The sequence below is a fragment of the Tachyglossus aculeatus genome, chromosome 7 (genome assembly GCF_015852505.1).
Source record: "Tachyglossus aculeatus isolate mTacAcu1 chromosome 7, mTacAcu1.pri, whole genome shotgun sequence".
In the NCBI taxonomy this organism is placed as follows: domain Eukaryota; kingdom Metazoa; phylum Chordata; class Mammalia; order Monotremata; family Tachyglossidae; genus Tachyglossus; species Tachyglossus aculeatus.
The window spans coordinates 35503885-35523725 of NC_052072.1; the positions used below are offsets into that span (position 1 = coordinate 35503885).

Consider the following 19841-nt stretch of genomic DNA (forward strand, 5'->3'; position numbering starts at 1 on the left):
GGTCATGGGTTCAAATCCCAGCTCTGCCACTTGTCAGCTGTGTGACTTTGGGCAAGTCACTTAACTTCTCTGTGCCTCAGTTACCTCATCTGTAAAATGGGGATTAAGACTGAGCCCCACGTGGGACAACCTGATCACCTTGTAACCTCCCCAGCGTTTAGAATAGTGCTTTGCACACAGTAAGAGCTTAAGAAATGCCATTAAAAAAATACCATTGATTGATTAACTCTGTATGGAGGTGGAAAGAGAGCTAGGAGTCAAGGATAATGTGAAGGTCTCAGATGGGGAGGATGGTGAGCCCACTGTTGGGTAGGGACCATCTCTATATGTTGACAAGTTGTACTTCCCAAGCGCTTAGTGCAGTGCTCTGCACACAGTAAGCGCTCAATAAATGATTGATTGGTGATGTAGTCAGCTGTGTTGAGGAGGTTAGTGGAAAGTTCAGTTTGGGATATTACTGAGCTTAGTGTGCTCAGCAGTACATTAAAGCATAGCTGTCGTGGAGGCAAGTGGAAATGCAAGATTGCAGAGGAGGGGATGGGGTAACAACGTTAATCGGGAGTCATTTTCATTGAGGTGGTAGTTGCAGGAATTAGAGTGGATGAACTCCTTGAGAGAGTGAGTGTAAAGTGAGATAAAGTCCCAAAATAAAACCTTGAGTAAAACCCACAATTAATGGGTGGAAAGCAAATGAAGAGCTGACGAATGAGACTGGGAGGATCACCCCGAAAATAGTAGTAGTAATAGTATTTGCGCCTTCACTAAGTACTTGGGAGTTACAAAATAAAGTGACACATTCCTTACTCATTAGGATTTTATGCTAACATAGAAGACAGATTGTTAACACTACTTTTCCCTTTTCTGTGGTGCTAGTTAAATTTCTGTGGATTTGTGGATGAAGGAAATGTAGGGAATTCTGTTTACGTAGAAAATATATCTTCAGTTTTAAATTAAGCCTAACTTGAAGTTCCCCTTAGACTCGAGACCATAATACATGAAATATTAGACCAGAAGTGTTTTATTGCAGTATGCTTTGAGAAACAGTGTGGCCTAGTAGAAAGAATGAGGATCTGGGATTTAATCCCAGTTCTGTCATTTGTGTGCTGTGTGACCTTGGGCAAGTCACTTAACTTTTTTGTGCCTCAGTTCCTCACCTGTAAACAGGGATTCAATACCTATTCTCCTTCCCATTTAGGCTTGGGAGCCATGTAGGAAGCCTATCTTGTATCTACTCCAGGCTTAATACAGTGTGTGGAACATATAAGCTCTTAACAAATATGACGATTATTATGATTATTATTTAGAAAACTATAGGTGGAGAGGGGGCATTGAGGGCAAAGACTATGATGCTCCCTGGCAGTTGCCCTCTCTCCAAGCCTGAACCCAAGGATTGGTTAATGGAGTTCTTCACTGGGACGATGAATCTTGAGAAGGAAGCACTCAGTGGTTAACCAGTTTCCAGACACCTTTCAAAGCCATTGTCTTTAACATATTAGTGTCAACAGTATGACTTGTAAAACAAAAAAAAATGAATAAAGAACCAAGACCATAAGAATACTACATATAACAAACCATTAAATGAATAGGTGGGCATTCTAGACTGCAGCCTTCAAGGAGGTTGACTACCCACTGGTGCAGTGCTATCCAAAGACAACCCAAATCATTTCTTCTTACTTCACTGAATAGAAAGAGAAGTAAACAGAGAACCTGGAGTTAATTTGCTAGGAAAACCAAACTTAGTGTTTCTGGAACAAGGGAGTGAGCTAGGAGAATTGGGATAAGCGGAGAATGGTTAGGTTTGGGTAGCAGGAAGTAATCAGTGACCTTGGAGAGAGTGGTCAGTGGAGTGAGGGTGGAAACTGGATTATAGATGTTTAAAAAGAGGGAGTTGGAGGTTTCTGGTTGATTCCTTAACTCACATTCTTCCACTGTAAGGTTACTGGGTGGAGCTATTTCCTTATGCTCTAAGAATGCGACTCAAAATTAAGAATTGCATCTTTGTCGGGCATTGTTCCCGATTCTTCTTTAGGGCAGCTGTTGAGACCAGCATCTTTGCACTTTTAGATGATGGAATCTCCCCCTGTGAGCAGGTGTTCTTGTCCTTGGATTTTAATTGGCCCAGAAATCCTTCTGATTGACAACTGCCTTCCCCAAAGGGCACAAGGCCTTCATTTCCTCACCCAGCTGCCCACCTACTTGTACTCTGAGGGTTGCCCTGAGATTATTGGGTAGGGCAGAAAGGCCGAGGAACACAGCTAGAGAGGTGAAAGCGTCTGAAATGCGTAGTAAATCCAGTGTTAGGAACTGAGTTTAGGATTTTTGTCCTGTTGAGTGGAATTTACTATGAGCCTCCTTTGGGCCATGTAGACAAGCGCAATGCCACTAACATTAGGTTGGTGCTTAGCACGTACCAAGGCAGGTTTTGAACCCAGGAAGCAGCGTGACCTCTTGGAAAGAGCACGGTTCTGGGTGTCGGAGGTCTGGGGTTTTAATCCCAGCTCTGCCGGTTGCCTGCTGTGTGACATTGGGCAAGTCACTTCACTTCTCTGTGCTTCAGTTTCCTCAACTGTAAAATGGGGATTCAAAACCTGTTCTCCCTCCTACTTGGACCGGTCGCCCCAACGTGGGACGGGAACCGTGTCCAACCTGACTAACTTGTATCTACTTGAGCGCTTAGAACTGCTTGACACAGAGTAAGCACTTAACAAATACCATAAAAAAACTTATTATTCAAAATTCTTGACCCTGTGCTCTCATGGCCTTTATTTCATTAGTTTTCTGTGGGAAAAATGTAAGATCCTATATAACTCTGGTTCCCAGTGTTTGCTTTGTTTAGTGGTTTATGAGGATGAAAGAACTAATGGTTACGTTGCTGTGCACTGTTTTATGTTTCTATTAGCGCACCAGCTTCCTAATATTTACCTGAGCTGCTTTGGCTCTGAAAGACATTAGTCAAGATTTTAATTTCCATTTCTGCTGAAATATTTAGAAAAGGACACATGAGGATTTTTCTTTAGTAATAACCCTAACTTCCACTTCCCCTTGCTTGTTTTCTTCTCTTCCTTTTCTTTGCTAGCAGGAGTTTATTCATACAGTTGTATTTAGTAAGCAGAGCACTGTACTAAGCGCTTGGGAGACTACAATATAACAGTAAACAGTCACATTCCTTACCCACAATGAGGAGTTGCGGTGAAGAGACGGACATTCGTTATCATGGGGATATTTGACATATAGAGATATTCTGATTCTTTGAGGGGTGTTAATAGAAGTCAAATAGAATTTTACTTGAGGATATAAAAACACTATTGATAATTTTGTTATACATGGCCCAGGGAGTCAGAGCACCTGAGTTCTAATCCTGCCTCTGCCAGTTACTTGCTGTGTGACCACCCTGGGCAAGTGACTTAACTGCTCTATGCCTCATTTTCTTCAACTGTAAAGTGAGGATTAAATATCTGTACTACCTCCTATAATAATAATAATAATAATAATGACATTTGTTAAGCGCTTACTATGTGCAAAGCACTGTTCTAGGCGCTGGGGAGGATCCAAGGTGATCAGATTGTCCCGTGTGGGGCTCACAGTCTTAATCCCCATTTTACAGATGAGGTCACTGAGGCACAGAGAAGCTAAGTGACTTGCCCAAGGTCACACAGCTGACAATTGGCGGAGCTGGGATTTGAACCCATGACCTCTGACTCCAGAGCCCGTGCTGTTTCCACTGAGCCACGCTGCTTCAGATGTGAGTCTCATTTGGGACAGGGACTGAGTCTGACCTGATTAACTTTTATCTACCCCAGTTTTTAACACAGTGCTTGCCACATAGTAAGTGCCTAACGAATACCATAATAATCATAGTGTAATGGAATGTACACTATTATTGAAAATGCAGAAATGTACTCTATGGCCCACAAGGGGTTTACAGTGGGGGCTGGCAGATGCATGGAACTGTAAGACTATAATCCAGAGATAAATAAAAGCGGGTTAAAATTTAACTACAGAATTGTCGATAACAAACTATCATTCGGTTTTGCAGCTGTTTCCTTAATTTTTATGTAGAAATGATTGAATGACTCAGCAAAATGAAGACAGTCCAAAAAAGTCTTAATCCGAAATTGAACATAGATTTATTTTCTCCTATGTGAATCCGAAAATCTTGATTACAAAAAGAATTGTATAATAGTAATAATGGTATTTAAGCACTTAGTATGTGCCTAGCACTTTAAGTGCTGGGGGTAAATACAAGATAATCTGGTCAGTACAGTCTTTTATTTATTGTGCTTACTGTGGGCAAAGCACTGTATTAACTCTTGGGAGAGTACAGTATAACAAGAAACAGACACATTCCCTGACCAAAGCGAATTTGCAGTCTAGAGGGGGAGACATTAATTATAAACAATTTAAAATCTGTGTACTACATGGGACTCAGTCTATCTGAGGGAGAACAGGTGTTGATCCCCCATTTTACAGATGAGGACACTGAGGTTCAGGGAAGTTAAATGACTTTGCCCAAGGTCACACAGCAGGCAAGTGGCAGAGCCAGAATTAAAATCCACATCCCATAACTCCCAGCCATGACTTTCCAATAGACCAGGCTGCTCATTGATCTCAATATCTTAGCTTATTTCAGAAAGATGTTTTTGTTATTTTGCTAGGATTTTTTTGTGGTAACATTTTTTTCTGATGTGCAGTGTCTTATTTTGAGCCTACTTTTAGAAACCTTTGGGAAATGGCATTATCATTATCCTTGGCATGCACTTTAAATTCTGGAAAAAAGTTGTTATTTCAAATAGTTCCTATTACCTTTGCTTCAGAATTTGCATGATTCAGTTGTTTTGGAAATCCAAAGGCATTATGTAAGTATTTGCTGGCATCAGTTTTAGACCCCATTCCCAAAGTCTTTTTATTTGTCACTTTGAATAACAGTGTAAATTTTATTTTTCTCTTTGGAATGCCCAGCGTCCTGTATTCTCCTTTTGAGACTTTATTTTTTGTCAAGAATTGTTGCCCCTTTAAGATGAGATTTTTAGCCATTGCTTCATGAATGCTAAGTATTCAAGTAGAAAGGGCCTCTTTATTTTCAATAGCAGGGCATTTGCTGGGTTATCCATATTTCTGTAAGCTTTCATTAGTAAACTTGGTTTCCACTTTCATTTTAGTCAGTGAATTTATATTCTCAAGAACCTGTATGAAAGCAGTGTATCAAGGCATTATAATAGAGTTCAGCTAGGGAGACAAGACCAGCGCATCAAGAGATAATAACAGAAATGAAGAGGGATGAATAATGGGGCCAGTAGGATGGAGGATATATGGGGATCCTCGGAAATGTCCTAAAGTCAGTGAGAGATCTAGTGGTGGAGAGTCCTGTAGATTGTAAGCTCGTTATGGGCAGGGATTGCTTCTGCCAGCTCTGATGTGTTATACTTTCCCAAGTGCTTAATAGAGTGCTCTGCACTTATACTGTTCTGTTATAGAGAACAGTATAAGTTCTCTATAAATACCACTGCTCATGAGGATAATACCGATTATTATTCCTTCAATCGTATTATCATAATATCAATTGATTGGAGGGAGGTGTATTTGGCTAGAATTGGTTGAAGAAATCAATGAAAGTGGTGGATCACTTAGAGACAAAGTTTAGGGGCATCAACAATGAAAAGTGATGGGCAGAAGAGGAATCTGAGGGAAAGACAAAAGGGTAACCAAGATTTGCTGGTATCTTCAAGAACAAAGTCTGGGAGGGATGGATACCCTGGAGAAGGTACTCCATGATGATATTGATTGCTAAAAAATGAAGCTTAAAAATGGAGCTGAGCTGAGGCTTTTTAGTTTGGCCTCGAGGACATGTCACCTTTCAAAGGCAGTGTCTATGGAAATGTGAAGCTGAAAATGTCAATAGAGGATTAAGGAGAGGAATAAACAGTAGAGTGGGAATAAACAGTAATGAATTTATATGTAAAAGGAAATGAGGTGATGAGCGGAGAAAGGAAGTTAGGATTCGGGGATGACTTTGGGAGTTACTTGTATATGTTTACTGGAAGGGGAGAAAAAAACTGGTAAATGTCGCAAATGGGATTTTCAGTTGGTGAGCGGAGATGAAGTTAACATAAGATGTGGAAATTTTAGGGGAAGGACAGCTGTTGATCGTTTTCCTTTTGGACCATTAGAACTATTTGTAGATGGAATTTGAGGCATTTTAATTTTAGTATCATTGGGTGGTTTTTATTTTTATTTTTCACATCATCATTTCTTTCTAGTGATTATCTTCTTGCTTTTGATCCTTCCTCTTCCTGGTGATCTTTTTAGCATCAAATTGAAAGGTTAATTCAGCATGTTTATATGACTATGAGCCTAAAAGCCATATGTGGCTTGCTGAGTCACTCATCCTGTCCAGCCCCCTTCAGGTTTCTGCCCCTCCAGCCTGCTTCACAGAGGGGGAGAGATAACAACAGTGGCGATAACTATGACATTTCTTGAGTTCTCACTACATGCCAAACACTCCGCTAAGCACTGGGATAGATACAAGATAGTTAAGTTCTGTGTCTGACCTAAGTATTTTAAAGAGCACATTTGGAGCCAGTAATTTTATTTATCCATACTTAATTACTTGAGCGCAGATGATCATAGCATTTCACAATGTCTGTATTTCTAATACCAGCAATGCAGAAATTGTGTTCACAAATTGAGGTTTAATAATAATGACAGGTGTTGCATTGGAACGTACTGTGATACAGCAGTTCATGGAAGTCGGTTAATAATAAATCTCAGCAGTTGAGCTACCTCTCAGATCTGTTAGAATGCATTTTTATGGTTTCTGGGAGTTTGGAAAGCATAGATGCTGCCAACTTGTACTTCCCAAGCGCTTAGTACAGTGCTCTGCACACAGTAAGCACTCAATAAATACGATTGATTGATTGATTGAATGTATTTTTGTGGCAGGAGCTAGTGCCTTCTCATAATCCCCATTTAATTGTTGCTTGAATTTGAGTAGATTGGGCTTAACATGATTCTGCTTTGGTTGCTTTCTATTTAAAAAGCTTGTGTATCAACTTGCTGTTAACATTTAGATGCAATTAAAATCCATTCCAGTTTGTACCTGCCTTTGTCTCTCCTTCATTAGAAAATTGAAATAAGCTAAGAATAAAAAGCATATGTTACAGTAAAGGTTTGTTGCATTACATACAATTTGGCAAATTAGTGATTATCTTTTGAAACCGTAATTTGAATATTCTTATCAAATTAACATTTAACATTTAAGGTTTTAGTTCAAAGGCTTTCTGAAGCTTCAGATAATTGAAGAGTGTAAAAACATTTCAATTTCCCCCCTTTTTATAGGCTGTAGTCCAGTTTCAGACTTTTCTTTGGAAGGATTTAAGAGTGAGCATAGCTACCCAGTCTGTGGGGGAGATTAGTTTTTTGAGCCTGGACTCCCAAGCTTGCTCACCCCAGGTCTCTGACAAGACTGGAGAAAAGACCCAAATGGTCTTTGACCTGAATACTCTACTAGTCCCCGGATCTTCTTAACCCCTCGCCGCCCCCCCCCCGCCATCCCCATTCTAAAAATGAAAAGTTGTACCTATACTTAGGAATACTAAATGGATAAAATATGACTTTCTTCCCAGACTGAGCCCCCTCTTTCCTCTCCCCCTCGTCCCCCTTCCATCCCCCCGTCTTACCTCCTTCCCTTCCCCACAGCACCTGTATATATGTATATATGTTTGTACATATTTATTACTGTATTTTACTTGTACATATCTATTCTATTTTATTTTGTTAGTATGTTTGGTTTTGTTCTCTATCTCCCCCTTCTAGACTGTGAGCCCACTGTTGGGTAGGGACTGTCTCTATATGTTGCCAACTTGTACTTCCCAAGTGCTTAGTACAGCGCTCTGCACACAGTAAGCGCTCAATAAATACGATTGATTGATTGATTCCCCTCATTAGTCAGTCAGTGCTATTTTGTTGAGTGCTTAGTGTGTGCTGAACAATGTTCTGGGGATTTGGGGGAGTGCAACACATTCCCTACCTAGAAGGAGTTTACAGTCTAGAGGAAGAGATAGACATCAATATAAATGTATAAATTCTGACGTTGTCTCCCGAAGTAATATGTAGTTCCGTGTTACAACTCAAATTTTTGTTCTGTGACCATCCAGTATGTTTCAGCTGAAGTATTCAACAGTGTTGGGGCACAGTGCATGTGTTCAATACATGTTTTGAAAGGAATGCCACTGAGGAATTAGGGAATGTTCTTCCAACAAGGTGAGTCTGACTGGATAGGATGCAGTTGGGTGGCATTGCCTAGTGGCAAGAGGCTTGGGAATCAGAGGACATGGGTTCTAAATCTGGCTCCACCACTTGTCTGCTGTGTGACCCTGGGCGAGTCACTTAACTTCCCTGTGCCTCAGTTACCTCACCTGTAAAATGGGGATTAAGACTGCGAGCCCCATGTGGGACAACCGTATTAGCTTCTATCTATCCCAGTCCTTAAAACAGTACTTGGCACATAGTAAGCGCTTAAAAAATGCCATTATCATCATCGTCATAGTTGTGTGTGCATGTGTAATGGTGTTCAAGCTTAGAGTACTCCAATACAATGTCTCCTCATCTGGGCTGCCTAATGAGAATGTACTTGTAAAAGTCCACAGTTTTGGGGTTTGTTTGTTTTTTTTTAATTCTGGGTGGATGTGTGTGGAATCTGTCAATATGAGTGGTCAAAACTGATATTTTTCATTCAACAGAGTATTGTTAGGGATTGAACTTGGTCTCAAGTGGTTGAGTTGACATTTGAATATTGTTTGGAATTTTATTTTGCTACAACAATTCTTTGTAAATGTGCTGCCTTCAGCAATTATCTAGTTTATATACCATTTTTCCCCTAGACCATAAGCTCCTTGTGGGCAGGGAATGTGTTTACCAACATATTGAACTCTCCCAAGCATTTAGTACAGTGCTGTGCACGCAATAAGCTCTCAATAAATATCATTGATTATTTTAATCCAAGAAAGATGCTGAAGTATCACATGTGGAAGGCGGTCTGTCATCTGTTTTTCCCATTCTAAAAGAGCTCTGGAATTCCAAGGTGCCTTTTTTTATCTCTTGCAGAGTTGTTCTTGGTTTTCCAAAGCCCTCACATTCCCCGCCCCTAAATTCCTTTAGACTCCCCTAAATTAGTTATTGTCTTAGAATCACACTTTTTAAAACCAGTAATTCTTACTGTTCTACCACAACCTTTGTATCGGCTTTATTATCAAACTTTCATACCGTTCGTAACTTCTGAGATTCCACTGTAACCACAACCTCCTTACGTACCATCTTCCCACCCACCCCCAAATCTGTCTGTCTGTCCCCACAGAGACCTCTGATCTTTCAGCCTCTTCCAATATTATGAAGTCATCGTGCTCCATTTGGTTTCCTTGCCCAACTTACCTTTTCTTAAAGCACAAATCCACCCCTTCGGCAGTGCCCTCTCCACTCAACTCCTTCACTCCCCTATCCCTCCGTTGCTCTCGTACCACCAGTATCCAGGCACCAGGCCGACCTCATCCATCTCAAGCTCTCCTCACTTGCTTGGGCTCTGTCCTCGCCATCTGGCAACAGTTCTTCTCTATTACCATTGCATGTGCCAGCTCTTTCAGACATTGAACTCCCTTTTCAAGTCCCCCTTCCCCCCGACTCCCCAGTCCCATGACCTGTATGACCTGGCCACATATTTCACGGATAAAATTGAAGCAGGCTTGATCTCCGTAAAATATCCGTTGCCTCTCTCCAGTCCCACCCTCCTCCTTCCCCTCTTGAACTCTTCCTTCCATCCTTCCCAACAGTAGATCAAAAGGTCTCCCACTTCCTCAAAGTCTACCCCCCTACCAGCGCTTTCAGCTCCAGCCCTTTGAACTTCATCAGAATTAATCAATCAACCAATATATTGCGTTGACAAAGTCATTCACTTGTTTAGTCAACATTTTCTTGAATTTCAAATTTTGTAGTGTGCTATAAGTGTAAAATAATTTGCTCTTTATTGATTCCATTCTGTATGAGAGGGAGAATTTTAGATTATTTTAAAACTTCATTCCAAAAGTATTTGAGGTGAAGTTGACTGTACTATGCAAAGACAAACATAGTATTAGAGATCACTGGATGTTGTTTGATGATGACTGTGGTGTTGGGTAAGTGCTGTACACCAAGCACCAAACTAAGCGTGAGGTTGTTAAAAGGTAATCAGTTCTCTCATAGGGCACACAGTTTAGGGGAGAGGACAGGTATCGAATCCCCATTTTGCAGCTGAGGCAGCTGAGGCACAGAGGTTAAGTGACTTGTCCGACTCGTTTGTGAAAAGAATGGTTTAATTTCATCTACCCAGCCCCTTCATTCCCTCCACCTCTTCTCTCCCAGTCCAGGTTTTTTTGTTCTTTTTTCCAAATAATTACAAGTGAGATCCTTTAGGACAAATCTGTTAACTTATAATTCATGTACATAGAGCAGACTGAGCCTCCTCCTTCCTCTCACCCTCCTTCCCCTCCCCACATCCCTACCTCCTTCCCCTCCCCACAGCACCTGTATATATGTTTGTACATATTTATTACTCTATTTTACTTGTACATATTTACTATTCTATTTATTTTATTTTGTTAATATGGTTTGTTGTCTATCTCCCCCTTCTAGACTGTGAGCCCGCTGTTGGGTAGGGACCGTCTCTATATGTTGTCAACTTGTACTTCCCAAGCACTTAGTACAGTGCTCTACACACAGTAAGCGCTCAATAAATACGATTGAATGAATGAATAGAGCACAGACTGAAATTAGTCTATTTTATTGCAGGTGCGAGAAGATGTGCTAAATTCATTGAATAACAACTTTCTTCAAACGCTAAATCAAGCTTGGAATGATCATCAGACAGCCATGGTGATGATTAGAGACATTCTAATGTATATGGTAGGTAAAAATTGCAGCTTTTCATTTTCTTCCTGCAAGAGGTGAAGGTTATGTCATATGTTATTAGAATGGGAACCCTCCTCTTTCTGTTGAATGTATCTGGGTAGTCTACTTGTGAAATAATCAAGGTGAAATATGCATATGAAGAAGTATTTCATCTCCAAACACTACGCTTATAGAGAGGCCGTGTCAGTAAGCAAATGGTAAATTGGTCATGTTTTGCCATTTTACTTCTTGATGATCGGAATGGAAGACTGAAAGTGTTGTTCACCTCTTTGTTTCTTGCTATCACTTGTGCTTCAGAGATGGAAAATGCTTTGAAAAAGTTTGCAAAAAGGTAAGGGTCGGTGCTTCACCTCATGCATTTTATGTGGTATGTGTGTGTTTGTGTGAGTGGGACTGGCTGAGGGACAAACAGGAAGAAACTGAGTCTTCAGGTGGTTGTTGTCATCTTTTCTCCAAAGGAGGTTTTTCCTTATAGGAATGATTTGGGCTATTATGTGAATCTGTATGGCTTTCTCGTGTTTATAGACACAGTGTGGTGGCTGCCATCTCTAATGGGAATTTGTATTTATGTAGAGTAGTACTGTTCATTTTTTTGGATCAAGGGTGTAGTCGCGATCGATCGTCAGAGAATGCTATGAAAGTAGGTTTGTGCCTTTTAAGGTGGTTTTTATTCATCGACAGTACAGACCTGCAAATTCCAGACTGCTGTGCGTGCCAGGTAGTGGTTGGCTGGCATACTCTAAGGTGACATATGCCGGACCATTCTGCCAGGCATTACAGTTAGTATGGAGGTATCAGGGTCATTGTAAATGATTTTATCTGGTTAATCTCCTATCTAAAGGTGCCATTTTGTTGACAGGATATGTCAGTCTCTGCTACCTCAACAGGTACTCTTTATAAAAAGGCTGGGATTTTTGAAGAAAATTTTGGAGAGCAGTGTGGTGTAGTGGTTAGAGCGTGGGCCTGGGTTCTAATCCTGGATCCACCACTTGTCCGCCGTGTGACCTTGGGCGAGTCACTTCTCTGTGCTTCAGTATCCTCATCTGTAAAATGGGGATTAAGACTGTGAGCCCCACATGGGACAGGGACTGTGTCCAACCTGATTTGCTTGTATCTACCCCAGTGCTTAGAACAGTGCCTGGCACATAATAAGTGCTTAACAAATATCGTGTTTGTGGGGGAGGGAGCGGTGGGCGGGGAAAGAACTTGCTAAGGTTAGTTAATGTGTACCGTAGGCATGCCCAATAATACAGCCAGGTTATTTTCCTTGAAAATATGACTGAATCTTGTGGGCAAATGGGTATTCCAAATAGGGGAACCTCACAGCGTATATCTGCGACACCACGGTAATTCTAATTAGATGTCCTCCCCCCCCAGGCCTCCCCTGCAAATGCTTGTGCTACCGTGGACACTCCCAACCCAGCTCCACCTGCTTCTGGCTTGTCAGGTTTCTCTCTCCCGGCTCACCCTGCAGCTGGCTTTAGAATTTAAGAAAGGTGCTTGAATGAGTTTTTAAAACCCAGAAGCTCTATCTAGTTTTTCCGGTCCCCTCACTTCAGTCCATTCAAAAGTGTAGGGACTCCCAGCATCTCCTTGCCCGTGTTCCCTTCCCTGTTACTCTCTTCCAGCAGGCGAGGAGAGCAACTGTGGGACCCGGCTTAAAGTGTTTGAAATTTTTTAGAGGAAAGGGGTGAGAAAAGGAGAGGCGCCCAGCGATAGTGACCGTCCAAAAACTGCAGAAAGGAAGAAGATAAAGGGAGAGGAGAGGTAATAATAATGGTATTAGTTAAGCGCTTACTATGTGCAAAGCACTGTTGTAATCACTGGGGGGCTACAAGGTGATCAAGTTGTCCCACGTGGGGCACACAGTCCTAATCCCCATTTTACAGATGAGGGAACTGAGGCACAGAGAAGTTAAGTGGCTTGCCCAAGGTCATACGGCTGCTAAGTGGCAGAGCTGGGATTCGAACCCGTGATCTCTGACTCCCAAGCCTGTGCTCTTTCCACTGAGCCATGCTGTAGGTGTTTCAAGGACAGATATCTTGTCCTTTGCTCCTTCACAGTCTCACTTGACGCTTTTCTGTATGCGTCAAGGACGCTTTCCTTTTGGCACCCAAGGCAAAAGGAAGGGGACGCAGAGGGCAACTAGAACATGAGGCAAGAATTGGCAGTTGGAAAGGGGAAAAAAAGACACTCCTAATTTGAATTTTCCTAGACTGTAGAGCCGGCCCTGCCTTCCATCATCCTTTTGTTGCCCTAATTATTCCCTACAAAGATCTGGTTTCCTTGCTGCCTCCCAGGGCTCAAGCTCGGAGCCTAATGCCTCAGCATAATATGCAGCAAATCTCTGTTCCCCTCCCATCGCTTCTGTGTTTCTGCCCTTCAAACCAAGGTGACCGTTTACCTTATATTAAGGAGCATAGAACTGCCTTTTGGATGGCAAACTGGAAACTCTGACAACCCTAGTCTGAACAAAATAGCTAAGCAGAGGTGGTCGTGGCTTGGGATTGAGGAAGAGGTCATCTAGAGTAAAAGAAACAGTGCAGGGGTAGGCAGTTTATTCATTCTCAAGTAAGCCGGCCTATTTTAACACAGCAGCTCTGCCATTACTGCCCCATTTAAGTCCAGGAAAGCTCCCTTCCTTTTTCCCTTTCCCGACCTCATACCCTGCTCTGTTCCCCTGATGCTATCAGATAGTCCCCTCCCTGGGAGCACCAAGTTCCAGGAGATGTTTTATGAGGAGCAGTGTGGCCAGTGGAATGAGCACCAGCCTGGGAATCAGAGGACCTGGGTTCTAATCCTGACCCTACCACCTGCCTGCTTTGTGATCTTGGGCAAGTCTACTAACTTCTCAGTGCTTTAGCCTCCTTACCCATAAAACAGAGATTCAGTGCCTGTTCTCCTTCCTATTTAGACTGTGAGCCCCATGTGGGACAGGGACTATATCCAACCTGATTACCTTGTGTCTACCCCAGCACTTAAAACAGTATTTGATAATAGTAAGTGCTTAACAAATACAATAATAATAATAATAATATTTTTTAAGTTGGGTGTTGTGTGCATATCGGTCATTCCCAGTGCTACCTGGGAGAGAAGTGGTCTGAAAATACTGGGTATCAAGGGAAAGAATGGGATGTGACTCTCCTGCCTTACCACTGGTGTTTCCAGGCAGAGAAGGAATCCAAAAAGCAGTGAACTGTGAGTGGAAGAAGGTGGATGTGGAGCTCGTGATCCTTGACTATCCCGGACGTGTTCTTCCCCTAATTGTGGCACCAATCTCAGATCAGGGGCAGTGGTGGGGTGGAGGTTTCCTAATTTTATCTCATCACCACTTTCTCTCCCAACTCCTAACCCCTCTGGGATGAATCTGGTTACGGAGAGCCAGTGGGATCATGGCTTGCGTTGAATTTTCCTCTCCTCAGCTTACATCTTATCAGGGATGCGGTTCGGCAGTTCTGGGAAGAGAGTGGCTCCCCCAAAATTGTGGAAAGGAACCTGATTTGTAGAGTGTTTTCCTCACAACTCCTAGATAGGAGAAACATGCTGAATCCTGAGGGTGTAGAGAACAGGAAACCACATGGAGAGAGTGGGAGGCAGTATGGCCTGGTAGAAAAAGCACAGGACTGGAGTCTAATCCAGCTCTACCACTTGGCTGCTGTGTGACCTTGGGCAAGTTACTCCTCTGTACCTCAGTTGCCTCATCTGGAAAATGGGGATTGAATACCTACTAACCCTCCCTCTCTCTTAGACTGTGAGCCCCATGTAGGGTAGGAGCCGTGTTGGTTCAACTTATCCTATATTTCCCACAGTGATTGGCATATAGGGAGCCCTTGATAAATTCAGACATTGTTCGTATTATTAGTGGACTTTCCTTCCATCCCAAAATGTGTCTCCCATCTCAGGGTCTGAAGGGCAATTGGAGTCCAATGCCCCTTACTTATCCCAGGCCTCAGTACTCCTGACCCTCAGAGTTTTGGAGGTAACTCATGCCCTGGTGCAGTGCCACTAATGCAGACTGAGCCCCCTCCTTCCTCCCCCTCTCCATCCCCCCTGCCTTACCTCCTTCCCCTCCCCACAGCACCTGTATATATGTATATTTGTACGTATTTATTACTCTATTTTATTTGTACATATTTATTCTATGTATTTTATTTTGTTAATATGTTTTGTTTTGTTCTCTGTCTCCCCCTTCTAGACTGTGAGCCCGCTGTTGCGTAGCGACCATCTCTATATGTTGCCAACTTGTACTTCCCAAGCGCTTAGTACAGTGCTCTGCACACAGTAAGCGCGCAATAAATACGATTGAATGAATGAAGAAGCAGCATGGCTTAGTGGAAAAGGGCACAGGCTTTGGAGTCAGAGGTCATGGGTTCAAATGCCAGCACTGCCAGTTGCCGGCCGTGTGACTTTGGGCAAGTCACTTAACTTCTTTGTGCCTCAGTTACCTCATCTGTAAAATGGGGATTAAGACTGTGAGCCCCCGTCGGACAACTTGATCACCTTATAACCTCCCCAGTGCTTAGAACAGTGCTTTGCACATAGTAAGCGGCTTAATAAATGCAATCATTATTATAAAAAAAAATTAGAAACAAGTACAGTAAGTTTGGGGGAGGTCCGTCCCCCCCCCCCCATCCTTGTTTTCCATTTCTTAGGCATGGTCTTAAATTTTCCCTTTTTTCTCTCTTGATTTTTCTGACAAGTACAGAGAGTACCTTGGGGGTTATTGTTTTTGGTTTTTATTTTGGGTTTCTTTTTCCTCTTTCAGGATGCTTTCATCTTATCGCTAACAGCCCCATCCAGTTGAGAGGAAATTAATGGCCTTTTATGCAGTTCAGTAAACAGTCTACTAATTAGTAATGAGTGAAAAATCAAGGTTGTGACTACCTCCTAAACCTTTTTGTAATTAGCAAACATAAGAAACAGCAGGTATTTTAAGGAGGTTGTCAAAAAAATCATTTTATATGGTGATTAAGCCAGCTTCTCCTTTCCTTTAACCTTCATCATCCCTGGAGTATAGACTCATGAAATGGCTAGCCATCTAAACAAAATCTTTGTTTTTAATTCCATTGAACTGCATTAACTCATACACTCAGTACTGCCACAGCACAGCACATACTTTCCCCAGCATAGTTTGGCTGGAATGATATTAGGAAATCAAGGAACATTCTTCCACTGTCCATCCAAGGCTGGGCTTGACTTGCCACATTATTGGAAGAAAGTATTTTATGGTCCTTGCCGAAACAGCTGACTACTAAACATGGATTTTCCATAGCATTCTGAATAGGACTTCAACCATGTTCTAGTTCTTGCTTAGTTTAATGCAAGTTTTAAAAGGTTGGGTTTTGTGTCTTGTTTCTCTTTTACCTCCCCAGCACTGAGCACAGTGCTTAGGCATATATTGTGTAATAAATACCTTAATTATGATTGCTATAATCCAAAATGTATTGTGTCCTTGGCTGTGTGCCCCTTAAACACTTTTGATACTTACCCCAACCCCACAGCACACTTGTACATATCCCTATACTCTACTAACTCTCTTATCTGTAATTTATTTTAATGTCTCCCTCCCCCTGTAGACTGTAAAGTCCTTCTGGGAAGGGATTGTGTCTGCCAACTGTGCTATACTCTCCTAAGTGCTTATAACAGTGCTCTGCACACAGTAAGCACTTAATAAATACCATTGATTGATAATGAATATCCTTAATCAAGTTATCTTTGCATGCATCTTGGCTTAACAGACAATTCACAGATGGATTTGTGCTTTGGGCAAGTGTGGGTGAAGTAGAGGGAGGGAAATGGATGTTAGGGCATTGATTGATAGTGAATATCCTCAGTCTTGAGTTATCTTTGCATGCATCTTGGCTTAACATACAATTCACAGATGGATTTGTGCTTTGGGCAAGTGTGGGTGAAGTAGAGGAAGGGAAATGGATGTTAGGAGATTCCTGTCTCTGTGGCTTGAAGTGGGGCAGTTTTAAAGGTCTGACTTTGGCCGCTTCAGGGTCCCGCTTTTTCAGGAGGAGAGGCCAAGATGGGTAGTGATCTTCCTGAATTTTAGCCTGTTTTCCTGCTTTTATGTGAGGCAAGGTTTGACAACAGTGAATGGGAGGAAGAGGAAAATCAGTAGTAATCTCTCCCTCTGGGTCATTTTTCACTACAGACTCTCCCTTCAGTGAGGCAGGGCTATACGAGAGGGGTGAAGTAAGCATTTCATTGAGGAGTAAGATCAAAAACTGAGCCCTCAAAACCACCTTCTGCCTGGGAGTATCCTTAAGCTAGTAAGAGTGCTTAGAAGCTATAAACAATTGAATTTTGTGTGTGTCTATAGACATCCAATTTAATTAACACAATTGGTGAATTTTGCAAATTCGTAAGAGTGAAAGTACTTAAAACCAAGCACCTGAAGCCCAACCATAAACAAATTCTGATGATCAGAATTTCCAAACATCAGAATCATCTCATAGCCTCAGTAGGTCTAGGTGATGACCCACTGTTATTTTAATTTTCTTGGCAGTTGGAGTGACAGGTGATCATTAAGTTATTGATTTGTTGACAGTTGACTTAAGGGCATTGGTTTTTCAACTCTTTGACACAGGGCTCTAATCAAGTTACTTCAGTTAATGATTTTGATTTCAAGAACCAGAGTAGGTATAACAGTGCAGTAGTGCAGTATCTTGACCAAAGGAGTGTATTTTTTTTTCTGCCATTAGCTTACTGGGTTTTTAGATAGAGTTGTCCATGCCTTTCCATGAGTTAACAATGACAATAATAACAGTATTTGTTAAGCGCTATGTGTCAAGCACTGTAATGTACATTTGGACATGTTAATCTGATCACAGATTGATCACAGGTGATCAACACAAGTTTTGGGACAGTTGCAATGTCCAGCTGATTTTCCTTACATCACATCATCAAAAAATCACTTTGAGTGCTTTTATTATAACTTTCTTGTGGTTATGGTGGTTGACTTGAGGAGACTTGACTCCATTACCACAAATTAAGAGCTAAACAAGAGCAGCCTTCTTTTTTTTTGTTGGTTTTCCAGTGTGACCAATGAGTGGTTAGGGCTTTTCCTTCTAATATCCCTAAACTTCTCCGACTAATACTCTTTTAAGGACCTATCCACAAATCGATCTGTCTAAACACTTTGTGTTTAAGCCATCTTAACTTTTCCTCTAACATCCCAAACTTCCCTATAGAAGCCAGTTTATGAATCTGGTTTTATCCACACCCTTCATTCATTAACACTTAATGAGTCCATCATGTAGGACCTTTGGAGAGGCTCCTTGAGAGCAGAAATCCTGTCTACCCACTGCACACTGCATTTTTTTCAGCACTTAGTACAGTGTAGAGCCGCACACAGTAAGCACTCAGTTAATGCTATTGAGCAATTGATTGACAATACAGTGCAGTGAATTAGTCACCTTCAAGCTTAGACTGGTGTGCCCTAATCATGGTATTGTAGGGATTTGGCTAACAGCAGTAACTTTTTCACCCTTTCCTTACCTCTAATTTGCAGACTTTAATCAATGCCCTTCTCAGCTTTTGTCTTTCTAGACTAAAGCGTCCTAATCTTTCAGAGTCTCTGTCAAGATCTTCTTGGTTGTCATTTTCTGTACCTGTTCCAGCTTTATTATAGAATTCCTAGAGTGTGGTGTGACTAACCAGAGTTACAGGCGGTATTCCCAGTATGGGTGTACAAAGGTTTGTGTTCTGACAAAATTGTCTTTTGTTTCCTATATTTTTCCTGGTGGTGCCTGCCCTTTTTGGCTTGGCTACTTTAAAGTTCATGTTGAAGTCCAGTTCTTCCTCAGCTTTAAGTCTTTCTGGCATTTGTGGTCATCTTTATGGCATTTCTCCACCCAGGACAGCTTAATGTCAACAGATTTGAAGATTTCAGTGTGCTTACCCTGTTTTCAGTACTTACCTACTTCACTTCTTTTTCCTGAAAAGTAGCCTTTTCCCCTTAACGTTTGTTCCCCATTAGATTCAAGATTCCAAAAGATGAGAAATGTATCTCTTCTTTGATACTCTTCCAAGCCTTTAGTACAGTAACTTTACATAATAGGTGCTCAGTTTATTCCATTGATGATAGTCTACCCCTACAAAAATTGCATTATCTTTGCTTTAAAAAATTGTGTTTATCTGTGTCTAATCTTAGTTTTCCAGGTAAATTCCCTAGGTGTTTTCTGGAGCCCTTCTGATGAATTGCTCTTATACTGGCAGTCAACCAGTAAAGCAGTAGCCGGTTACCCATTATTGCCAGAATGAGTACAGCTTACCCCTGGTAGTTCTTTCTGACCTCTTGTGCGAATGCCAACTCATCCTGAGTTTATTTTTATCTCTTCAGTCACTAGTTATGTGCTGGACACTGTATTAAGTTTGAAAGAGTAAAGGAAGCAATTCCTGCCCTCAAGGATTTCTTTCTAAATTTTCAGTTTGAATTAAAGTTGTGTACTACTACAGTTTGACCCAGTTTGTCTAACATTTCTGCTACATATCAATTTGGGTAGGGGACTCTACTTAATATCTTTCAGTGGAAGCTGGACTAAAGAATTCATTGATCCTCCTTTTCTTCCCTTGGTACCCATTTTGCATAGTTATCATGTGGCACTTCTGGCTGGCATCCTTTTGCTAAGTATGAAGCATATTTTAAGATTAGCATTAGCATCCTTTTCATCATTAGTAATTTTCTATTTCAAAATTAGGATACTTAGAATGATCTTTGCCACTTGCGTAAACACAATTTCTGTTTGATTTTTTTGTCTCTCTTTGTTCATATTCAAGCATTTTACCTGGAACTCTACCACCAGCATAGCTCTTGCTTCCCACTCGGGGATGCTTTTATGTAGTTCCCACTTTACTTTTTGACTGGTTTTTTTTTAACCATCTTTCAACCTTACAGT

At 41.5% G+C, this 19841-nt stretch overlaps 1 protein-coding gene across 1 annotated transcript in view; it reads left to right on the forward strand.

The window, feature by feature from the left end:
• The window catches only part of CUL3 (cullin 3), a 115547-nt gene that overhangs the window by 36934 nt on the left and 58772 nt on the right, over positions 1-19841 (forward strand). Inside the window, exon 3 of the mRNA XM_038748868.1 lies at positions 10816-10929. Within this exon, the coding sequence (XP_038604796.1) occupies positions 10816-10929 (114 nt within the window). The remainder of the gene's footprint in view (positions 1-10815; positions 10930-19841) is intronic.